The 20,409-nt window shown below is 37.8% G+C and overlaps 1 protein-coding gene across 7 annotated transcripts in view; it reads right to left on the minus strand.

The window, feature by feature from the left end:
- Positions 1-20,409, minus strand: part of DAZAP1 (DAZ associated protein 1) — a 41,680-nt gene that overhangs the window by 11,406 nt on the left and 9,865 nt on the right. For 4 of the 7 annotated variants that reach the window (XM_069101992.1, XM_069101991.1, XM_069101996.1 and 1 more), the window contains exons 2-8: positions 15,543-15,583; positions 14,698-14,864; positions 14,361-14,426; positions 11,180-11,290; positions 9,092-9,140; positions 4,109-4,191; positions 662-815 (exon numbers count right to left, since the gene is read on the minus strand). In XM_069101992.1, the coding sequence (XP_068958093.1) occupies positions 662-815; positions 4,109-4,191; positions 9,092-9,140; positions 11,180-11,290; positions 14,361-14,426; positions 14,698-14,864; positions 15,543-15,583 (671 nt within the window). Of the gene's footprint in view, positions 1-661; positions 816-4,108; positions 4,192-9,091; positions 9,141-11,179; positions 11,292-14,360; positions 14,427-14,697; positions 14,865-15,542; positions 15,584-20,409 lie in introns of those variants that run through there. The other 3 variants (XM_069101994.1, XM_069101993.1, XM_069101997.1) reach the window with 2 other exon arrangements.

The raw sequence follows: 20,409 nt of genomic DNA on the forward strand, positions 1-20,409 counted from the left end.
TAACTATTTACTTTGGAAACAGAACTGGTGCCTCAGGAAGCTAAGGACTGGAAATGCTTTCACATGAGGGGGTCTCATCTGCCCCTTATTCTCACCCAAGGCAACCCCATCTAGCTGTAGACTTCCTTTCTTGGGGTACAACACCAGGACCTGACCAGAGCTATAGGGAAGTAGAATGAGTTTTAAGGATTACCTTGGCGCAGTGCTTTGGATCAAACAGACCATTTGGATTTGAGGAAATTTCTAAAAAAAATTTAAAAACCTAAAAGCAAAGAAACTCAGCCTGCATTTCAGATTTTGATAAAGATTGTATGTTTTGTGTCTAAAAATAGCAACAATTCACTGAAGAATTATGGGAAAGAAGGGAATGGAGGGTGGGTAGTAGCCACATTATAAGTTCCTGCTTTTAAATCTCCCTATCAAGTTGTAACAGGCAAGTACTCCTCCTAATGTCTGCTGAAAAGTCAGAGCTCTAAACCAATGGCATCCAACTGAAATGGAAGTGAACTTGGGGGGGTGGGAGGAAGGTCAACCTACCTATTGACTAAAAAACCCACAAATTTGTGTTACATTGCATTTTTCTTTCAGGCACCTCTGCAGTGGACAGGTCACCCATAACCACTTATGTATCTTGATTGGGCTTAGATAAAAATGACAGTACCTTGTGGGCCATATCCCTGTTGCCAAGTAGGAGGGGGCTGACCTGCCCAACCATTGGCAGCATTTGGCATGAGCCTACTTCCCCACTGGCTGGCACCCGGCTGTCCTGGGACTTGGCTTTTGCTATCTCGAGGTTCTGCACGTTTTACCTCCACCTAAACAAACAGAATACCAACTTAAGAAAGATGCTGTGGGTTAATACACCCCCCTTCCCTTTATATACACCCTTAGTTACACTTACAACTACACTTAGCACCTTATGACTTAAATCTAAATACTTAATTATAAAACTTATTTAGGCCAGTAGATTGTTTTGTTTTGCTTTTTTAATGTTTCTCAGGTACAATAGATGCAATTGTAAGACACAGCAAGTCCTACATGTGAATATAATAAGTATTTAGAGCTAAGAGAGTCCTTAAATCTTATTTCCGGTATAATAAAAGGTCATTGGCTTTCCTACTTTAAAGCAACAGTACCCTCTTTCAATGGTGTCTCACATGAAAATGTGCTCAGAAATCTTAAGTATGGTCTTTCAAAAAACCGTCCATTAATGTTCACTTTCAGATAAACCATCTTCGTGAGCAGGATCACCTTCTCGCTTGGAAGAGAGATCTTCACTGAATGAGGGTACTAATGCTTTAAACCATGAATGACACTGGTTGTTGCATTTCGAAACTAAGCTAAGCTGAAAAAGCCCACCCAGTCTGCCTATTGCAATTTCAGCTCTGCTCATACCTGAGAAACACAAGTCTGGTTTGGTTTGGTTTGTTTATATTTTGTTTTGTTTTTAAACTTAGGTTTTAATTTTGTTTAAATGTCTAATGGAAGATAAAGACTTACCTTCCCCAGGCTAAGGCTTAAAGAATCTCAATTAACTCAAAATAATGTCAGAGGGAATGGATGTGATAAGAGAATCAATCTTACATTACATCTAACAAAAAAGTAAACAGACATGCAAATAAATGGACAGTGGAATCAGTAAGCAAAATCTTCATACTGTGTTAGGTCAGTTGCCCAGACCCCGCATGGTGGAAACGCTCACTGAGCCACAACACTTTATTGTCAATAATAAAACTGAGTGGCTTGGGACAGCTGGGGAGAAAGGAACTTGACCTACTTCTGCTAAGCTGTACACCCAAAACTAAGCCCTCTCCTCATCACAATACTTTCCCCCACCAAAACCTCACCCCAAATCCAATTTTGTATTCAATGAATCTGTATTCATGTCTTCAGAATTCTTTTTGATGATAAATCTTAATGGGGGCCCCTATACAAAGGAAACCAATCTGAATGGGGGCTTGGCAGTAGTGCAGGCGGGCATTTTGTATTCAGAATTCTGTCTGCTTTGCCTTACAAGCCCAGCTCAGGGACAAAGGTTTAGTACTCCCCGCCTTTCTGCTGATGCCCCAAGGACATTATACATGATGGTAACAAAATCTCTGTGAGCTGAAAGGATCTGCTATATAGCAGAACCAAGGGACTTTTTCAAAGAACTCAAATTAATGAGCCTTCACACACTTTTCCTTAGGGGAATTTGGTTCCTGCTTACAAAGCAAAGTAGTTCTTGTAATTTAAAATTTTTTAACCTTAATGATGGAACATATAGATGCAGAGTCACCCCAGCAATACATTTTTAATCACTGAATAGGACTTGGGGCATTTTAAAAGCTTAATAGAGCCACTAAATAACCAATGTTAAGAATGGGAAGGCGAGCATCCCACTTGTCTAGATAGCTTGATTCTGACCTATGTGTAAATGGGAACTTGGGATTGCTTTCAATGTCCAGTCCAAGAGCCAGACTCCTTAAGCAATATACGCTTGCCTTTTTTTGATGCCTATACCTGACCTATACACTGAGGGAAGTAATTTCAAAGTTTTATGTCAATCATGTTTGGCATCAAGCTTTCTCAAAAATCACTGTTTAACATTAGCATAGGGGCCTGCTGGGACCCTACTAGTAGACACTAGCTAATCTATTAATTCGGCAAAATACCTTCTGCTCCATATATAAAGATTACACTTTTTCCAAATTATAAATGTTCAATACCATGTCACAGTACCTTAAAATATTGAACGCAGACTCCTTTGAACTTGTGTTCATAATTGTCATGCATCCTTGCAATCTGTATGCTAATTTTAAACTTAAAAGCTTCAATGATTGTCAGTACAAGTTATATTTTTTTTCCTGTTTTAGGTAGGTTCAAATAGACTTCATTAAAACTTTGACAAATTCTAAACCACCTATATATAAAAATAATCACAATACACTGAACTGTATAGAGAAATTTAAAATTTTAACACCATCATTTTTTTGAGGGGGACTAGTGGGTTGATGACATTATTACCACCACCAAAATATTTTAACTATTAGCCAAAGAAATGCCTGTGAGTCTAACAACAGAATAAATGTTCTGCATTCAAAGTGAATTAAAAAAAAATTCATGGCTCTGGGTTATAACCAGATCAGGAACACAGGAAAATATTTGGCACTGTTATTGAAATGAACTCCACCCTTAATGCACTAATAGGGATTTATTTTTTTTAAGGAAGACCAAACTCAACACAAATTCAGATCTATGGTATCTGATACTAATAAGTCCCAGTCATTCATTTTAGAGCTCCTTTTGTAGAAATCATAAGGATCCAGGTAAAATGAAGATATGGGTACTGATTTTGCACAGATGCTCAAAGAGGCTCATTTACAGATGATGCTCAGTGTTCACTGTGGAACAGAGTAATCAAGGGGATTACTTGGGGAGGGGCAGGCCTTCAACTTCCTATTACTATCTTCATATAATGGCAACACAGTATGAAGATAAAACAACCAGAGGTCACTTAACTGCATTGTTGTTAAATACTATAATAAAGTCTGTGGGTTTGTACCGAAGTTTCACAGTAAGTGACCCAATTTAAAAAAACCAATCCTTCATGATGTTTCAGTATTGCTTTCCTTTTAAATTGTTACTTGGGATTCTTAAAGGCTCATTTCTACTCACTTAACAGTTCAAGTGCTATACAATTTGAATATGAAATCCACATCTGAAGGAGTGGTATCTTAAACCGAACCTTAGACAACACAGAGAATTCACTGGAAGCCAGACTGAAAACACAGACTCACTAAACACCTTTCCCTCCTGCTGAATTTCCCACTTGTTCATTTTTTGTTTTAGTCATTCCACATTCAAAAGGAATTCTAAGAGAATGGTGTCACCTACCCAAAGGAAAACATCTAAAAGGAAAGCTATGCCCAAACTTCCCAAAGAACTTACATCTAATGGAATAATATCCTTCAACTTTGTTTCTGCCAAATGATCTACTTTACTCAAGTTCCCTAATCTTTCCCTTCTGTAAATAAAACCATGAACTCTATACTTATTTACCAGTGAAATCCCCAGTTGCCCAAGACTTGGTTTGTTCTTAAGGTAAAATAAAACTACAACTACACACTTTTTTGCCCATGATGTCGTGAAAATGCATGTTGACAGCCTGGTCCACTGATTGTTCGTCCTCGAAAGTAATAAATCCAAAACCTAGCCAACGACGAAGAGTGAATCAAGGTAGCAGGGTGTTGTGACACAAAACAGGATGATGAACAGTATTAGGGGCGGACCAAGGGATCAAACAAGGGTTTCAGATAAGCCAAGTATGTTCACAAAATTCAGAAAATGCAGTAGCCCCCAGAAAAAGTAGCAAGGACAGTGTGGCTGGCTACTAGGGGCTGAGTCTGAGCTAACCACACTCCTTTGCAAAACAAAATATACATGTTTTGGGTTCATATAATTGGCTTGATACTGAAAGGTTTTACATAGCTAGGGAGCAGGCTAAGTTGGGAAAAACTGGTCATGGAAGAAGGTAGAGCTTCTGAACCATCATAGGTTAAAATCTTAGAAGGAGTGTCTACACTTTGCTATAAGAACTACTCTAAAAACTAAAAACAAAACCCCACAAACCAACTGTGATGGAAATTAACCAATTTGAACTAAAATAGGAGAAAAATATCCTTAAGTAGTCAAAAAACATACGGGAATACTTGGATCATGAAGCAATCAAAACTTGAAGGTCTTTTTCTACAGACCTAAGGTTTCACCCTATCTCTTTACTGAATGTATTCAGATTACACTTGGTATAATTGTTTTGTTTTGTTTTGGTGGGGGGGGGAAGGGGGCACAAAGATCACTGGATTTAGAGCCAGAAGAGCCCTGACCTACTAACTAATCTACCTTGCCTCTGTTTTACAGACAAGGGAACAACCTACACAAGGTTATAAAGGTAGTTAAATGGCAGAGCTCACACTTGAACCCAGATCTTCTGACTCCAAACCCAGTTTTCCTGCCACTCAAGCCACTGCCTCTTATATACTAAGTGTTCAAACAAAACCCAAGTTCTTAATGAAAGATAAGAAATTCACACATTTTCTATCAACCATCTGCAAGGCTCCTGGACCATGACAAAAGGAAGACAAATTGGGAATGTGTAGTCTGGGTGTGTGTTTGCTTTTCTGAAACCCAAGATTTTCCACCTTGGCTTGCATTTTGCTTTGCAGCTAGTGCTGACAGCAGCCATATATATATATATATATTGCTCTAAAGCGTTAAACGGAAACACAGTATCTATAACAGTTAGTGCCTCACTAAGCTTCCCCAACGTGGTTGGGGAAGCCCAAGGAGGCCTATCAAAGGAGGTTATATATAAAATACACAAAGATACAGGCCAAAATGGATTCCAGCAGGTCAAATTCTGCTGTCAGCAGCAAGAGCAAGAGGCATCATCAAAATTTTAAAAATTAAATAAAAATCAAATAAAAAGAAAAACTTGAGCATTTCCCAAACACAAGAGTCTGGTGGTATAAACGAAGTTTGGTTGGTCTGTGATGAGAGCGACCATCCAATGGAAAGCAGCATTTCATCACAATGTATTTGTCTGTAGTGAACTGGAAAGCTTAGCAGCACTGCCAAGAAGACCCTCTCAAGTCTCTGCAGGGATCCTGGATCAGTTTAATATCACAGACTCCCCTCTAGATGTCAAGAGGAGAACAGAAGGGAGCACCCGCCACCTCCAGAGATGGTCCACTGACTCTGTTCACAAAAGAAAGACTGCGAGGAGACAGATGCCAAAGAACTTGGAAGAAAGATGAAATTCTCAAAGAATTCAGTAGGGCACCAAAAGGACCAAAGATAATAACACTATATACATATATATATACACACACATATATGTATATATACACATACATATATATATATATATACACATATACACACACATTTCTTTTGCTTGTTTGCTTATGGATTCTTTTGGAGGAGGGAGAGAGAAAAGAGAGAATGGCAGGTGTATGTTTACCAAAACACAACTCCTGCTGTCCGAGAAAGCAGGAGAGTGAAAGCAGGAAAAACTTATTATTTGTCTGGAAAGCAGTTTAGAGTACATTTAAGAAGGGGCTTAGGACAAACTCAAGCCCTCAAGGATTGGTAGAATTTATGTGCAGTCAATAGCAAAGGTCTAAATACAGTAAAGGGGAAAGGCTAAAATTATAGATTACCAGGATCACTTCATAAATGGTGCCTCAAGTCCAGATTACTTCAGGGAGTAAACAAAAGTAGATGAGGGAAAGCTGAGACTGGAGTTACCTGGGACTTCAGGATATTTTTTAACAAAATACCACTGGTAAGATAACAGGCATGAAAGGGATGGGGGGAGACAAGGCTAAGGAAGCTGAGTTGACAAAGATTACCAGCAAAGTACAGTTGGGAATGATTTTAGGATCAATTTGACTTACAATTTTCATATATATATATATCTATATCAATCAGCAACATGACCATATAACTGAAGGGATGAAATTTGAGGTTCAAAACGATGAAGGTAGCAAATACAAAGGAGGAAGGCAAAAGTTTTAACTGATATGCAAAGGACAAGGAAAACTGTAAGGTAACTGAAGAAGGTAATTCAGAGTAGAAATGAAGGTTAGATAACAAGGTTAGGAACTGGAAAAGGGAAAATACTCAAACAGCATTATACTATGAACAGTGAGACAGGGAAGTTCTATCAGGAATAAATGCATCTACTGAATACAAACTATAGAAATTTTGTTTGTTTGTTTGAAATAGCATTAATGCATTACATGCAGAACATTGCGTACAAGTAGAGTTTTATCGTATCACAGAAATTCAGAAACAATGCAAAAGGTTAGAAAAATCAGAAGGTTGATCCCTAGGGTCCGCTGTGCTTTCTAAGGAAAGGAGGACTTGACTCAAATCATTGTCTCTATCTTACTTTTTGGATGGGGACAGACACAGGAGGACACACAAAACAGACAGACACCCACACATGCACGCACGCACGCATGCTCACTTGCACACAGACACCCACACATTTAAGAATGTTATTAAGCTGGGCAATTGTCTTTTATATTTGGGGGAGGGAACTCAAATGTCAGAGACCTGAAGTGGATACCATGGGCCTATCGTTATTTTAATTTGCCTAAGTCCATGGAAACTACCTGCCTTAGCCATACTTCAAAATGTTCTCTATTCACTTCTGGTACTGCTAACCAGTATTACCAAAATCTCAAAAACCTTCAGCCTCAATTCCTAGGCACTGCTCCCTAATTCTATAACTAAGATTCATCTATCTCCCCCACCTTTTAACTGACTGCCCCATTCCCTTATTTTAGCCTCCAGGTCCCAATCAACTAGGCATTAACTATAGGCTCCTCATCATGACAGAAGGCAAGGGTTAAAAGAGTAAAGGGACCTGAGTAATGATCTGAAAACAGTGAACTCACCTCACTCTTGTTTGTACTTATTCTTTGCAAAGCTTTAAGTGGATGAGCTAGTCAGATAGAGAGCAGAACTTTAGATATCCCCTTTGCTAAGCTACTGCAAGATCAGGGCAAATATTCTGAACAATATAAGGGATGTAGCAATATGGTTAAAAATAGTATTTTCTCAAACTCCAGGATTGTTTTAACCAAATATAGAGTTCCAATTCTTTTTAAATGGGCAGCAGCAAAGAAGTGGCAAATTTCAGATTCTGGAGACTCCTAGAACAGATTTTTCTAAAGAATGCATCTTTCAATAAGATTACATCACCAACGAAGAAGCTGAACAGAAAAATCTATTGAAACTTCGTTTACACCCCAATGCAGACAAAGCCCGTCCCTCCTCTGACTGTGGAACTGGCCTGTACCTGTGTGATATAATTTAACACCTAGGGAAGAGAAATCTAAAGAGATATCGTTAATCACAGTCAAACAATTCACAGAAAGAAAAGAAAAAAAAAACAACTTACTTAACATTACTGTACTTTTACTATGAAACACTTGAATACGTTTCTAAGGATGTATGTCTAAATTAAAAATAAAACTAAGACTTAACAGCTTAATAAATATGAAGTGAAGAATACATTACATAATAATGGAGTCAGAGGAGAAATGAAAGTTCAAATGGCAAACTATTCTCCAGCATGTATGGAACATGCTACAGGGCAGTTGGTGCAACTAAGCTTAATGCAATCATAAAATATTGCCTCAAATAAATATTCTGCAGATGGTGGATGAAGTGAATGACATGGCAATTATTTCAGACAGACCAAAACTTACATATTGGTTCACATAGCCTGTCCAAAAGTGATCCACTAACCAAAAACAAGGTGGGGGTTTTGGGAAGGGGAAAGGGAGAGGAAAAGACTATATGGGGGCAACAGTTACAATGACCCCAAACCACCCCCAAAATAAAAAACTAAAAACCATGACACACAAACTGTGTCTTTGTCATCCCAACTCCACAAATCGATTTTGGAGGTGTGCTTTTGGGCAACTCACGAAAGTTTCTTTTTGCACCAGCCTCATGTTAAAGTTATTAGACTAAACAACCCTCCCAAATAGGGGAGAAAAAAAAGAACATGGAATGAATTAATTTCTGTTTCAAGCAGATTATGTATACCAAGGGAGGTTGGGGAGTAGGGAATGGATAGATGGGGTGGAGGTGGGGAAAGAACCAGGTGACAGCATGAAATCACACTTCCAAGTACGTTCATGTTGACTTCAAACAAGAGAGACAGGTCTTAAGCAGGAGCAGTTCACCACAGTTAAAAATATCTACAAATCCTTCTACATACACTTAAAAACAGAAACCAAATTCTTGTCAGTTTTTAAAACTTCAATTCAAAAGAACTAGCAAAAAAAAAGAAAAGGAAAAAGGAAAAAAGAAAAGAAAAAGGAATGCATAATGTCTGACCTTAAAAAGCACAAACACACGTAATGGATTTGTACATGAAAGACCTACATTTTAAATATTTGTCTCAAAATCTTTGAGGCAATGTTTAAAAAAAAATCTAGCTAATTTTTTCTTTGGATGGTGTGAAATAGTTTGCCATCTGAGCAAAAGGAGAGGATGAAGAAGTTCAAGGACAAACGAGATCAGCCTTTACCTCGAGGCCTCTGCTTCTCTGCGTCATAGATCATGACAACTTCAGTGACCTGAAAGAGAGAAAGGAAATTCCACTAACCATGCTGTGCTGTGCAGGGAGAGTGGGTTGATTACAAGAAGGCAGCATGCCAGGCCAGGGCACAGTCACATCAATAGAAGACAAGTACCTGGGCAAACTTAGAATTTCTCGGCTAAAACACAAATCCAAAGAAAAATGACTACTTGGGGTCACTTGACCATGAGATGAGAAAATTCAGCACTGCCTAGAAATGAGAACGGTCTAAAAAACACACCTATCATGAATCTCATGGGCCAAAACTGTACAGAGGGGCACAAGGATTGAAAGCTAGATAGCTTTGTAGAGTTTCACTTTGTACTAGGAAAGTAATTTGGCCAATTTGAGTTTCACCCCAGTAATTACTATGCTCTGCTAAATTCCCAAACAAGCAGCAATATGGCTAAAAATTTAGACAGAAGCAAGGCTTTATTCTCTTGGTTAACAGCTAACTTATGGACCTAGAAAGCTTGCCAACCACAGTGATATTCAGACTTTAAGAAGTTTTGTGCTGTAAGAGATCTTGTATATGTATTTACCTCTAAACACTATACTCTGCTGTCTCTGAAACACTTAAAAATGAAACAGGTCTACTCAGAAACAAAGAACAGGCCAAAATGGAGTCCCTAACAGAAATACAAATAAAATGACATTCATATCCATTAGCATTAAGTTGTTGTCACAATTATTATCTATGTAACTCATTCCACACAATCCACAAAACAACCTCCGAGTTCTCAGAAATGTGCTATGGTTTAGTTTAGATCTGGCCTAAGCACTTCCTTCCCTCATTATAAAAAGCTGGTTCATATACCAAAAGTCAACTCTCGGAAGCCAAATGAACTTAATTTCTCTGAAAATAGGCATAGCCCTGTCTAATGTTGTTAATTAGTTTTGCAAAAACAAAATGTTAGGTGAAATGTTACAGGGTATAGTTGGTACTCTAATTAGACCATCTGTTTTATATGTCAGGCAAACAGCCAAATGATATTACAATGAGGTTTTGTGACATCACAGTGGCTGAAACAGGAGTATGCCTGTATGTAATAAGAATGTAAATTTTAAAGATCTTCCCTGCCCCTAGGCTAATGTGCACCTGAAGCCTGGGGTGGGAGGCTTGTTTTTCAGTAGATACTTCTTGATTGGCCAGTGAGTCAATAAGGTTGTTACATTCTCTGAGCCAGGAGAAGGCTATATAAGCCCTGATGTGTAGCTTTGTTTTGGGACTCGCTTTGAGAAGTGTTCTGTGATCTGAATTCTGGGAAGCCGTTGTTGAGAGTCCCCCGGCTTTGAAAAACCCAGATGTGGAAACCCAGATGTTGACTGGGTATGGATGTAATGGTTGGACAGTTTGGAAAGCTGTCTACTTGATCTGTTTCTGTCTTGATAATTCTGCCTGTATGCTTTGAAGTTTGGGGTGCTGACCATTTCCCCTGAACAAGGTAAACGATATATGTCTGACTGATTAAAGTAAGCTTGTTAACCCATTTGGAGTTGCTTTCCTTTAACAAAGCAGATCCAAGAACCTGTATTGCTAGCAGCCACCCTGGGAACGCTGGGGTGCTTGCTGCTACACTGTACCATCTACTACAGCAAAGCCATTATAATCAAACAAATCATTAAAAGTCTGCAACCTACATTTCCAAAAGCATCTCATCCTCTTGTCGACTGTAAGAAGGTAGAAACTTAGGGTAAACCTGAACCATTAAAGCACTTTCTATTTTCAGGTAGGACCAGAAAGTCAGACCACCAAAATGATGCGGGGAAATGGATGGCATCCTGGTTTATTCATTTCAAAGTAAAAAGGATGGAAGGATTGAGAGTTGTGCAAAAATAAAATAAAAATAAATAAAATGGAAAATGTTTGAGCCAAGAGCTACTACCAATTAAAGATGTGTCCAAGATTACAAAAATACCCATGATTCTGTCTGTGGGCAAAGAGATTTAAATACCTTAATTCAATCAAAGCAACTAAAATAAAGGGCAATGTCTTCTATAACAAGCCAATACCTGCTGTCATGAAAAATGACTCACCACTCCAAATTTCTTGAAGTATTCCCTGAGCTCCGTCTCGCCGCAATTGTGAGGGATCCCACCAACAAAAATTTTATTTGATTTATTGTTATCGCTCCTAGGACCTTTCTGCTGTATCAAGGAGGAGAAATTGGTTAGTTCATGTTAGAAATTCTTTACAATTATCTTACCTCAGCTATGGTATTATATAAAGTATTCTTCATTTGTACTTTATCAATCCTAAGTTAGTTTAGGATTTTAAATTACCAAATTTCTTTCCCTGCCAAATCATCTGGGGAAAGGGGATACACAAATCCTTTCCACATCTCCAACAGGCTAGCTTCTAGTCTCTAATTGAAGACCCTTAATAACAGAGTAACATGTTTAACACTGCTGCCTCTGAACTTTCAAACCCCATTTTCTACCAAGTCAGATATTCTGTTAATCTCAAATTCTTCCTTAACATGGAAGGGAACACAAAAAGTATGATTCGAATATACTGATTTATAATTTGCAATAGGGCACAATAAATTGTGTAAAACAGTGTGTAACACTGCCACACTTTAAAGAAAAAGCTAATCTATTGACAACCCACCTGAGTAAAACACTAAAGATTTAGCCATCTCAAATAAAAAAAAGTGTCTTGTATACAACTGTACTCAAAAGTACTTCACAGAAAGAAGATCTGAAAGTGGGACTATGGATTGGCAAAGTAATCTTGACCTAAACTGTGCAATTATCAAGTTAAAATCTCAGAGGTTTAAGCATAATCTCCATCTGATTAGTTGAAAAAGTACCTTCTAACTTCCCCTAATAATTTATGATTTTAAACTGCTGATTGCTAATTTAACAAAACAAAAGGGAAAAAATCAATTATCCAAGAAAACCATCCTTTTTGTTTCCTTTAAATATAAACCTTCTGCCTAGCTCAAGTTAAATGTTAAAGGTACTACCTCAAAAATAACAAATCTGAAATTTAAAATTATTACTAACATCCTTATTTAGTGGCTACCCTTTAAGGAAAATCAAAACTAACTTCTTTAATTCAGAAAGTAATTACAAGTTTATCTCTGTGCTTATTATATAATCTAGAGGATGGTCCTCATACTAGGCCCATCTAATTTTCCCTGCTCTACCGAAAGGAGCAACCTAAGCTGCTCAGCTTGTTTTCCATGAATGGTTTTGCTTTCATTCTTCTGCAGCAGAGGCCCAAGGAGATAGCTATCTAGTATATATACTGTCCTACATTCCTGCCTTTACAAAAAAGGGGCTGTGTTTAAACCAAAACCATGTTTTTAACAGCGATGGATTGCAACAAACAAGGCAAGCTAAGATTTCAACAGCCACTGTTTGTGAGATAACAAGGAAATTTATATAAATCAACAGCATAAAGAGAGAAAAACCAGAACATTAGATCATTAATGACTAAACTGGAATAGAAGAATTTGATATTAATGTTTAATTGGGGTCGCAGGATTAAAGAGCTGAAAAGGACCTCCTAAAATCACCTAGCACGACCCTCTCATTTCATAGATGAAGATACTGACTCTGAACTAGTTAGGTGATTTGCTCTAGTAAACAGATGGCAGGATAGAGATTTGAACCATAGCTTATTACAGTAAATCCAGTGTTCTTTCCATTACACCATAATGCCTCAGAAATTTTAGTATCCAAATTCATGAACCTAACCCCCCGAATGCCCCATTAATGGTCTTGCCTTCTTAACTATGGCAAAAGCCTCATGAACACACCCAGAAAAAAATCTCTATGCCCAAGGACCAGCTTGACTAAGAGAGGCTCACTGAATGCTGGCCACAGCAACTCATTAATATAAGGCATAAAGGCTTGTAATTTGCTTTAGTGAAAAGCAGTGATCAGATTAGAAAAATCATAGCTCTCTGAAGTAGTAAAGAATCCCTTACCAATTATGGTATGCTTTCACATCAATCATCTCATAGTACCATAGAGTGTGAACCAAGTCCAAAGTCCCTTTCCTGCTTTAGCTGCAGACATACTTGTTGTCTCCCTCATTAACATGTTAAGATCACCACAAGTAGAAATTCTTTCATTCTTTGTACTTGTATCCCCAGTGCCTAGCACAGAGCTTGGCAAAGAACAAGCATTTAATAACCACCTAGCTGAGAGACTGACTGAACATCCCTAACAAGTTCAGTCTTTGTGTTTAAAGAGCTCTAGTAATGGAGAACTCAGTGACTTTACCTCATTTATGAGACAGCGCTACTGCAGGCAGGCATCGATATTCTCATTTTATACATATGAAAACAGACACAGATCAAATGACTTGTCCAATTATTTATGGTGATACCAAGACTCAATGCTGCATCTTCTTATTCCTAATCCAATTCTCTTTTCATAAGATCATAAAGTCTGCTACTAATACATTTTAAAAATATCAAGACTACAAATGAAAGGCTCTCTAGCAAGGATAGTCAACCAATGAGATGAGCTTACTAGACACTGCTGAAAGGCCTAAGCCAACTGAACTATGCTCAAAAAATGTTCTAATAAATACTACTGGGCGGCTAGGTGGCACAGTGAGTAAAGCGTCGGCCCCGGAGTCAGGAGGACCCGAGTTCGGTTCCAGCCTCAGACACTTAACACCCACACAAAAAAACTAGCCATGTAACCCTGGGCAAGTTACTTAACCCCAATTGCCCTCCAAAAGGCAAAAAAATAAAAAATACTATCATCTTTAGTTTATAAAGCGGTATTATCCTGAAAAAACTCAAGACATTCATTCTACCTATTTCCCAATGTCCCTAAGAAGGTAACTTGGCTAGTATAACTGAGTCACTGAATATTTAAAACATCTTTCCAAGAAAATAAATCAAATGGTAGAACAGAAGGCTCAGATACATTTCTTACTAAACTCTGATGTCTTCTATCCTAAAATAGAATTAGAAGTTAGTAGAAGTTTCAGGCTAAAAAAAATGTATGCATCAAACTGGATAGGTGTGTAAAAGCTAAGACTGAGAACAATTTTCAGAATGAGAAAGTTGAATGGCTTTGAATAAACTTTCAATTATTCAATCAAACTGGAGAGCCTTCCTTTATTCTGTCAATCATTTATCAGAAACATATCTTTCATGTATAACTTGAACTGAATTATTCCTCCAAATTCTTCTTTATAGAATTACCAATATACCTCTACTCCCCACTGCCCCACCTTCATTTCCCTTACCCATCCTTCCTTTGGTCGTGTTCTTTCTGGCTGCATTCCCCGAGGTGTGCATGGCTTTGGGTCAATCTGTAGGAAGTTTCAAACCAGCTAGTTGTGAATATGCAGACTACTTTCTCTACAAAACAAGATGTTAGCAACAGCTGCCAGTGGCAAATTACCACAACCTCACTGGGTCAATTTACCATATATTATTATTACAATAACTGATATGAGAAGTAAATCTCATTTTTTTTCTTAATCCCAATTTGTAAAAGAAAAAAACAACATAAAAATACAGTTTCCCCTTACAGAATTAACCCTAAGAAAAAATTCAAAGTGAACAAAAAAGGAAACTTACATTGCGGCCATCTAATGTATGTGGTCTGCTGGCCAGCACTGTTCCCACACAATTGGGATCTTTAAATTTAACAAACCCAAAGCCTCGAGACTGGTTGGTTGTTTTATCTTTCATGATAACACAGTCTACAACTTCTCCATATTGCGAAAAGTAGCTGCGCAGCGTTTCTATTCCAAAATTAAAAACAAAAACATATAACCAGTGTTAAGCATTTATTCTCAGGGCTTACCTGAAAGAATGCAGTTTTCTTAACTCAGCAACCTGAACTCTTCCATAACATAGTAACTTAGAACTCTTTATGTTGGCTATGTCTGCTGTTTAGATTTGGTGATTTTTGGTTTTGGGGGGGAGGATAAGGAAAGGAATGCAAGGTAAAAACACATTTTAGTTATTTTCTGTGCTACACAAAGGCAGTAGCATCTTATCAATCACAATGAGAGAGAGAAAGAGAACACTGATTGGGATATTCAGGAAATCAATATGAAGGGAAATATTTAACAATACAGCTTGTCTAAATATTGACCAGTGACTACAGCACCTGCCTTTGTGTCTCATATAGCCAAGAATTGTCCTGCCTTTAAAAACTACCATGGCCTTTTAAAATACCAGCTAGGAACATGAAGCCTACATAACTTCATTTCATATTTGATATGAAAATGAAATATGACAGTGTCAGTATTGCATTCTTGCCAGTCCCCTACCCCTCAACCATAAATGTACTTTCAAGGAATCTAGTTCTTTAAATCACTAAAGACATGGTGTTTTGTTGTTGTTTAAAAAAAAAAATAGAATCTGAGAAACAAAAAACATACTTAGGAGTCAAAGTTATAAAATTTGTGACCTACCTTGCGTTGTGCTCCAGTCAAGGCCACCCACGAAGAGCTTTCTGTAATTCACAGAATAGAGTATTATGGTTAAAGCTGACAATCTCTACTTGTGGCCAAATTTAATTAAAAACATTCAAGTTGACAATGCTCTAACAAGATATGTAACAGCTTATGGTAGTCGGGGTGTAAATTAGCAGGGCAGTGGAGAAGCTTCTAATGCATAACTATCATAACCCTTTGTTTTGGCTTATTCCTGTTTCATCTAAGAAGTACCTTCAAGAAATTAACATATTCAAAGTTTTAAAAATTTGAAACCTTATATTTACATTGGGGGGGGGGGCTTTTTTGGAGGGCAATTGGGGTTAAGTGACTTGCCCAAGGTCATACAGCTATTAAGTGTTAAGTATCTGAGGTCAAATTTGAACTCAGATCCTCCTGACTCCAGGGCCTGTGCTCTATTCATTGCACCACCTAGCCGCCCCTTATATTTACATTTCTACTATTACAGTATGTATGTAGACTTGTTTTATGTGCTATCTCTGTGCAAAAAACTACAATAAACATTTATTAATAAGCACCTACTATGGACAGAATGAGCACTGGCCTGGGCATTAAAAAAGATAGAAGATTTTGAAAACATGGCCATTGGTTCTTTCTCAAAACCACGTTGTATAAGGCAATCATAGCACACGAATGCTGTATTTGAACCTTGATTAAAACATTAGCTATACCACCAATGTGACCCTAGCCAAGTCACTTCACTTGTGTAGGCCTGTTTTCTCTATCTGTAGAATAAAAGGGGTTGGGACTGATTAGCTAGTCTCTGAAGGGTCCTCCTTTCCTCTTCAAATTTAACATCTTTTCCCAAAAGGCTTGAAAATGACTGTCGAAGTAAATCTTTCCCTATGCTATTAATTCTTATAGCCCATACCTGCATGACAATGTTTACTAAGTGCTTTCCTCAGAACTGTGTGGGGTTTAAAAGTATAAAGATTATTTTCTTTTTACAGATAAGCAAACAGGTTAAGAGGTTAAATGACTTGGTTCAAATCCTGTCTCTGATGCTTATTACACGTATGAGCCAGGTAAGCAACAATTTTTCTGGACCTAAGTTTCCTCATCTCTAAGACAAGGGGATTGGCCTAGTTTGTGAGGTCCTTTCCAAATCTAAATCTAGGAGCCTATGGCCCAGTTAGTCCTTGAATCCACCAGTTTTTCTTGACTACAAGTTCTATGCTCTTGCCATTAAACTAGTCTTCTACTACACTGGTGACTCAGTTTAATTGTTCCAAAGGTAGAAAACCTGGTTTTTTCATTGTGTATTGGTTTGAATAAATGCACCCCCAAGTAGAGACCAGACTGCTAAAATTGGATCTCCTTAAGAGGAAAAAAGTATATAATGAAAAAGAACGATTACACATCACAGTTCAATTCTACATGTAGCAGATTAGATAAAGCACTACCTTCCCACATTTGTACCAATAACTCTGTAACCTTGAATAAATGACTTAATTCTTCAACACTTCGATATCCTTCCTCTTCTATAAAAGGAGGGTCACCAGCCCTGCTGACCTCCATAAGTCTATTATTAAGATTAAATTTCTTTTTTTTTTTTTTTTTGCCTTTTGGAGGGCAATTGGGGTTAAGTAACTTGCCCAAGGTTGCACGGTTAGTTTTTTTGTGTGGGTGTTAAGTGTCTGAGGCTGGAACCGAACTCAGGTCCTCCTGACTCTGGGGCCAGCACTTTACTCACTGCACCACCTAGCCACCCCCAATAGTTCTTTTTTTTAAGTGCTCTGAAAACTTTTAACATATTAGATATTAATGCCCCCACCTTAATCAAGGCTCCCTAAAAAACTATGTTTCACAACACCTATAGCATCAAGGTGCTCACTAAATATCTGAACGGATAATCTAAGTCCCATATATTCTTTTCCTTAGAAATAAGGACAATCCAAAAGATTAATATAGGACCAGTGGAGAAAGCTGGGAGGTAGCATGTAAGATTTATATGATGGGGGCAGCTAGGTGGCGCAGTGAATAAAGCACCAGCCCTGGAGTCAGGAGGACCTGAGTTCAAATTTGGCCTCAAGACACTTAATAAACTTATTAGCCATGTGACCTTGAGCAAGTCACTTAACTCTATTGCCCTGACTTCCCCCCTCCAAAAAGAAAAAAAAAGATTTATATGATGAGAATAACACAGTTCTAGATGAGTAGATAAAGACACTTGGAAAATTTTAAGCATCAGTGGCAATGATGGGGAATATTCAAAAAAACACTTGAATAAATAGGTATTTGCCTAATGTGGAAGTTCACTAACATCTTGCCTGATTAAAGATCTTCCAAGATAACTATTGACCCCATTAACTCTACTCAATCTTACTACTGTACAGGGCCTAATAAACTGGCAGGCTGCAATTAAGAGAAATCCCTTTGCAAAAATGAGTGGAATAGCACAATTTTCAAGTGCTCTTTTCTACTGCAGTTTACATTTTCTCACTCTCTAAGGAGAAGTATTTAAAGCTGGCATTTGAGAGACACAATTCTACTGCTGTTAATACTGATGCCTAGTATTGTTTAGTAATACACTCGATGGGGGAGAAAGTGACAAGGATGTCTGGGCATCTCACATGACGAGGCTCCCTTCCAAGTTCCAATTGTGAAGCCAAAGGTTTCTTAGGAAAACATATGGGACAAAAAGTCATAATGGTGTTCCAATTCAAACCTCATTAACTTAAAAATCACCAAACTCCTGTCCATACCATGTCTAAATTAGGCCAAAGAGAATGCTGAGCTAACATTTACTTTCTCCCCATTTACCAATTACCCAAAAGATGGCATCTATTTTCAGGAAGGGCATCCATTTGTCTTCCAGCTCCCCACAGTAGACTGCTGTGATACCATTTAAGCAATAGCCATTTATACTATAATCATGGGGATCCTCTATGTGAAGCTTTAAAATCTAGACTACTATATTCAGAAATTATTGGGGGGGAGGGGGGAAGTTTGCATGGTTTCAAAAAAAGGGTTAGTATTTACACTTAAAGAGATGTTTCCCAGGAGCAAAATCCTTAAAGTATATTCAAAACACTTCAATTTACTTTAAAAATACCAACTTCTACTAAGTATTACATCCAACAAAAACAGTAACTTAATAAGCAGGTGCTCCCCAACAAGCAATATGATACTTTACATACTAGAAGAACAAGTCTGGCCAGTTAACGTTCCAAACATCATTATTTAAATTTTAAAACTTAGGTGCCAATGCAATGTCAAAATTTAATTTTTGTTTTGGTTCTTCAGAGAGTAGGTCCTATCATGTCCTGTGTGTTTAAAGTCTCAAAAGTTACTGTTTACACACACAAAAAATTGATCATTCTAAAGTCATCAAAGTTTATCTTCAGTTCTTGTAGATAAGGAAAACCATCCTAGATGGCACTTGACCTACTAAAAACAATAACAAATATAAGGCAGTATTTTACAGTTTACAAAGCACTTTTCTCACTACTTTTCCCAGAAGGACAAGGATTATTAGCCCCCATTTGATTGTCTCAGTTGACTCAGAAAGGGATGAAATGGAGCCTCAATAAAAGCCTTCTTACTTCAAGTTCAGTGTTCCTCCATCCCATTTACCCTTGTGTCTTTGCTATGCTACAAAGCAGTATATGAGGAAATATTTCTAACCCTACTGGGATCCTACCAGTATAGAACAGGGGAACTAGAAGGGCCCTCAGAGATTCAGATAACCCTCTCATTTTACAGATGAGAAGACCAAGGCCAAGAAAACTCAAGAAGTGACTTACCCAAGATCACACAGGTAATAAATGTCAAGACTGGAACTCAAACCCAGGTCTCTGACTCCAAACCCAATTCTTTCCATTACTCCAGGCTACTGCTTCACTTTTTATAAGATGTGTCTGCTAGAGCAACAAAACCACCTCTAGAACTGAGAGGTAGAAATATGGATTGCATGCCAAAATCAAAACATTCAGTATTAAAAAGATTCTACTAAATTTTATCAATTCACTGAGCAAGCAGTAATTGCCTTTACATTAATAAAAGACCATCACTGTAGTGGCAAGTTTAGTTAGTTTAAAAACAATGACTTTATATGCTACTGGTATAAAATTTCCATGTGCTATCTAAAAACTGGACTATACGGATTGGGGGATTACCAAAGGGTACAAAGCACTTCATCCTTAACACTGAGTCTAAAATATGACCTAGATCAGTGGTGAATTTCAATCATCAGTGATCTCAACACAACAGAATCACAAAAACTACCAAGAAAATTTGTCCTCCAAAGTTCCCTTCAACCTTCTGTTCATTTGGACATCAAATCCTGAGGTTTGAATTCCCAGAATTCTAGCAACCTAAGTACTTTCACATCCAGTATTCACTGATCTTCCAAATCACCTTGTAAAGCCTTCTAAGAATTACACCCAACTTACAGATGGGGACACTGAGGTTGTGACTTGCCCAAAGTGACATGAGGTCACTGGCAGAGTTAGTAATCAAAGGCAGGTTTTCTGAGTTCAAGGACCTTCTTTTATATCAACACACAGACCCAGTAGTTGAAATTCATACATTTCCTGATATGTAAAACTAGAGTAAGATTATCAGAGATCTGCATTGGCAGGGTGTATTTTCAGGAATCCATGGGATAAGGAGCACCAAAAAATCTCTCTCATTACAGCACATCCTCAGCTGTCTATTTTCTAGGAATGATAAAACTACTGAACTGATGATCAGCTGGCTATCAATGTTTCTGATCTGACATAACCATTGCAATGCTGTAGTAATGAGTGATTATCTTCCCTATCTCCCTAAAGCCCAGTAATGTTCTGTACATAATAAGCATTTTTCAAATGCTGAATTGAGC

Source organism: Petaurus breviceps, unplaced genomic scaffold (genome assembly GCF_028583685.1).
Source record: "Petaurus breviceps papuanus isolate PSGF00001 unplaced genomic scaffold, PetGlider_PUasm1.0 523, whole genome shotgun sequence".
Taxonomy (NCBI): domain Eukaryota; kingdom Metazoa; phylum Chordata; class Mammalia; order Diprotodontia; family Petauridae; genus Petaurus; species Petaurus breviceps.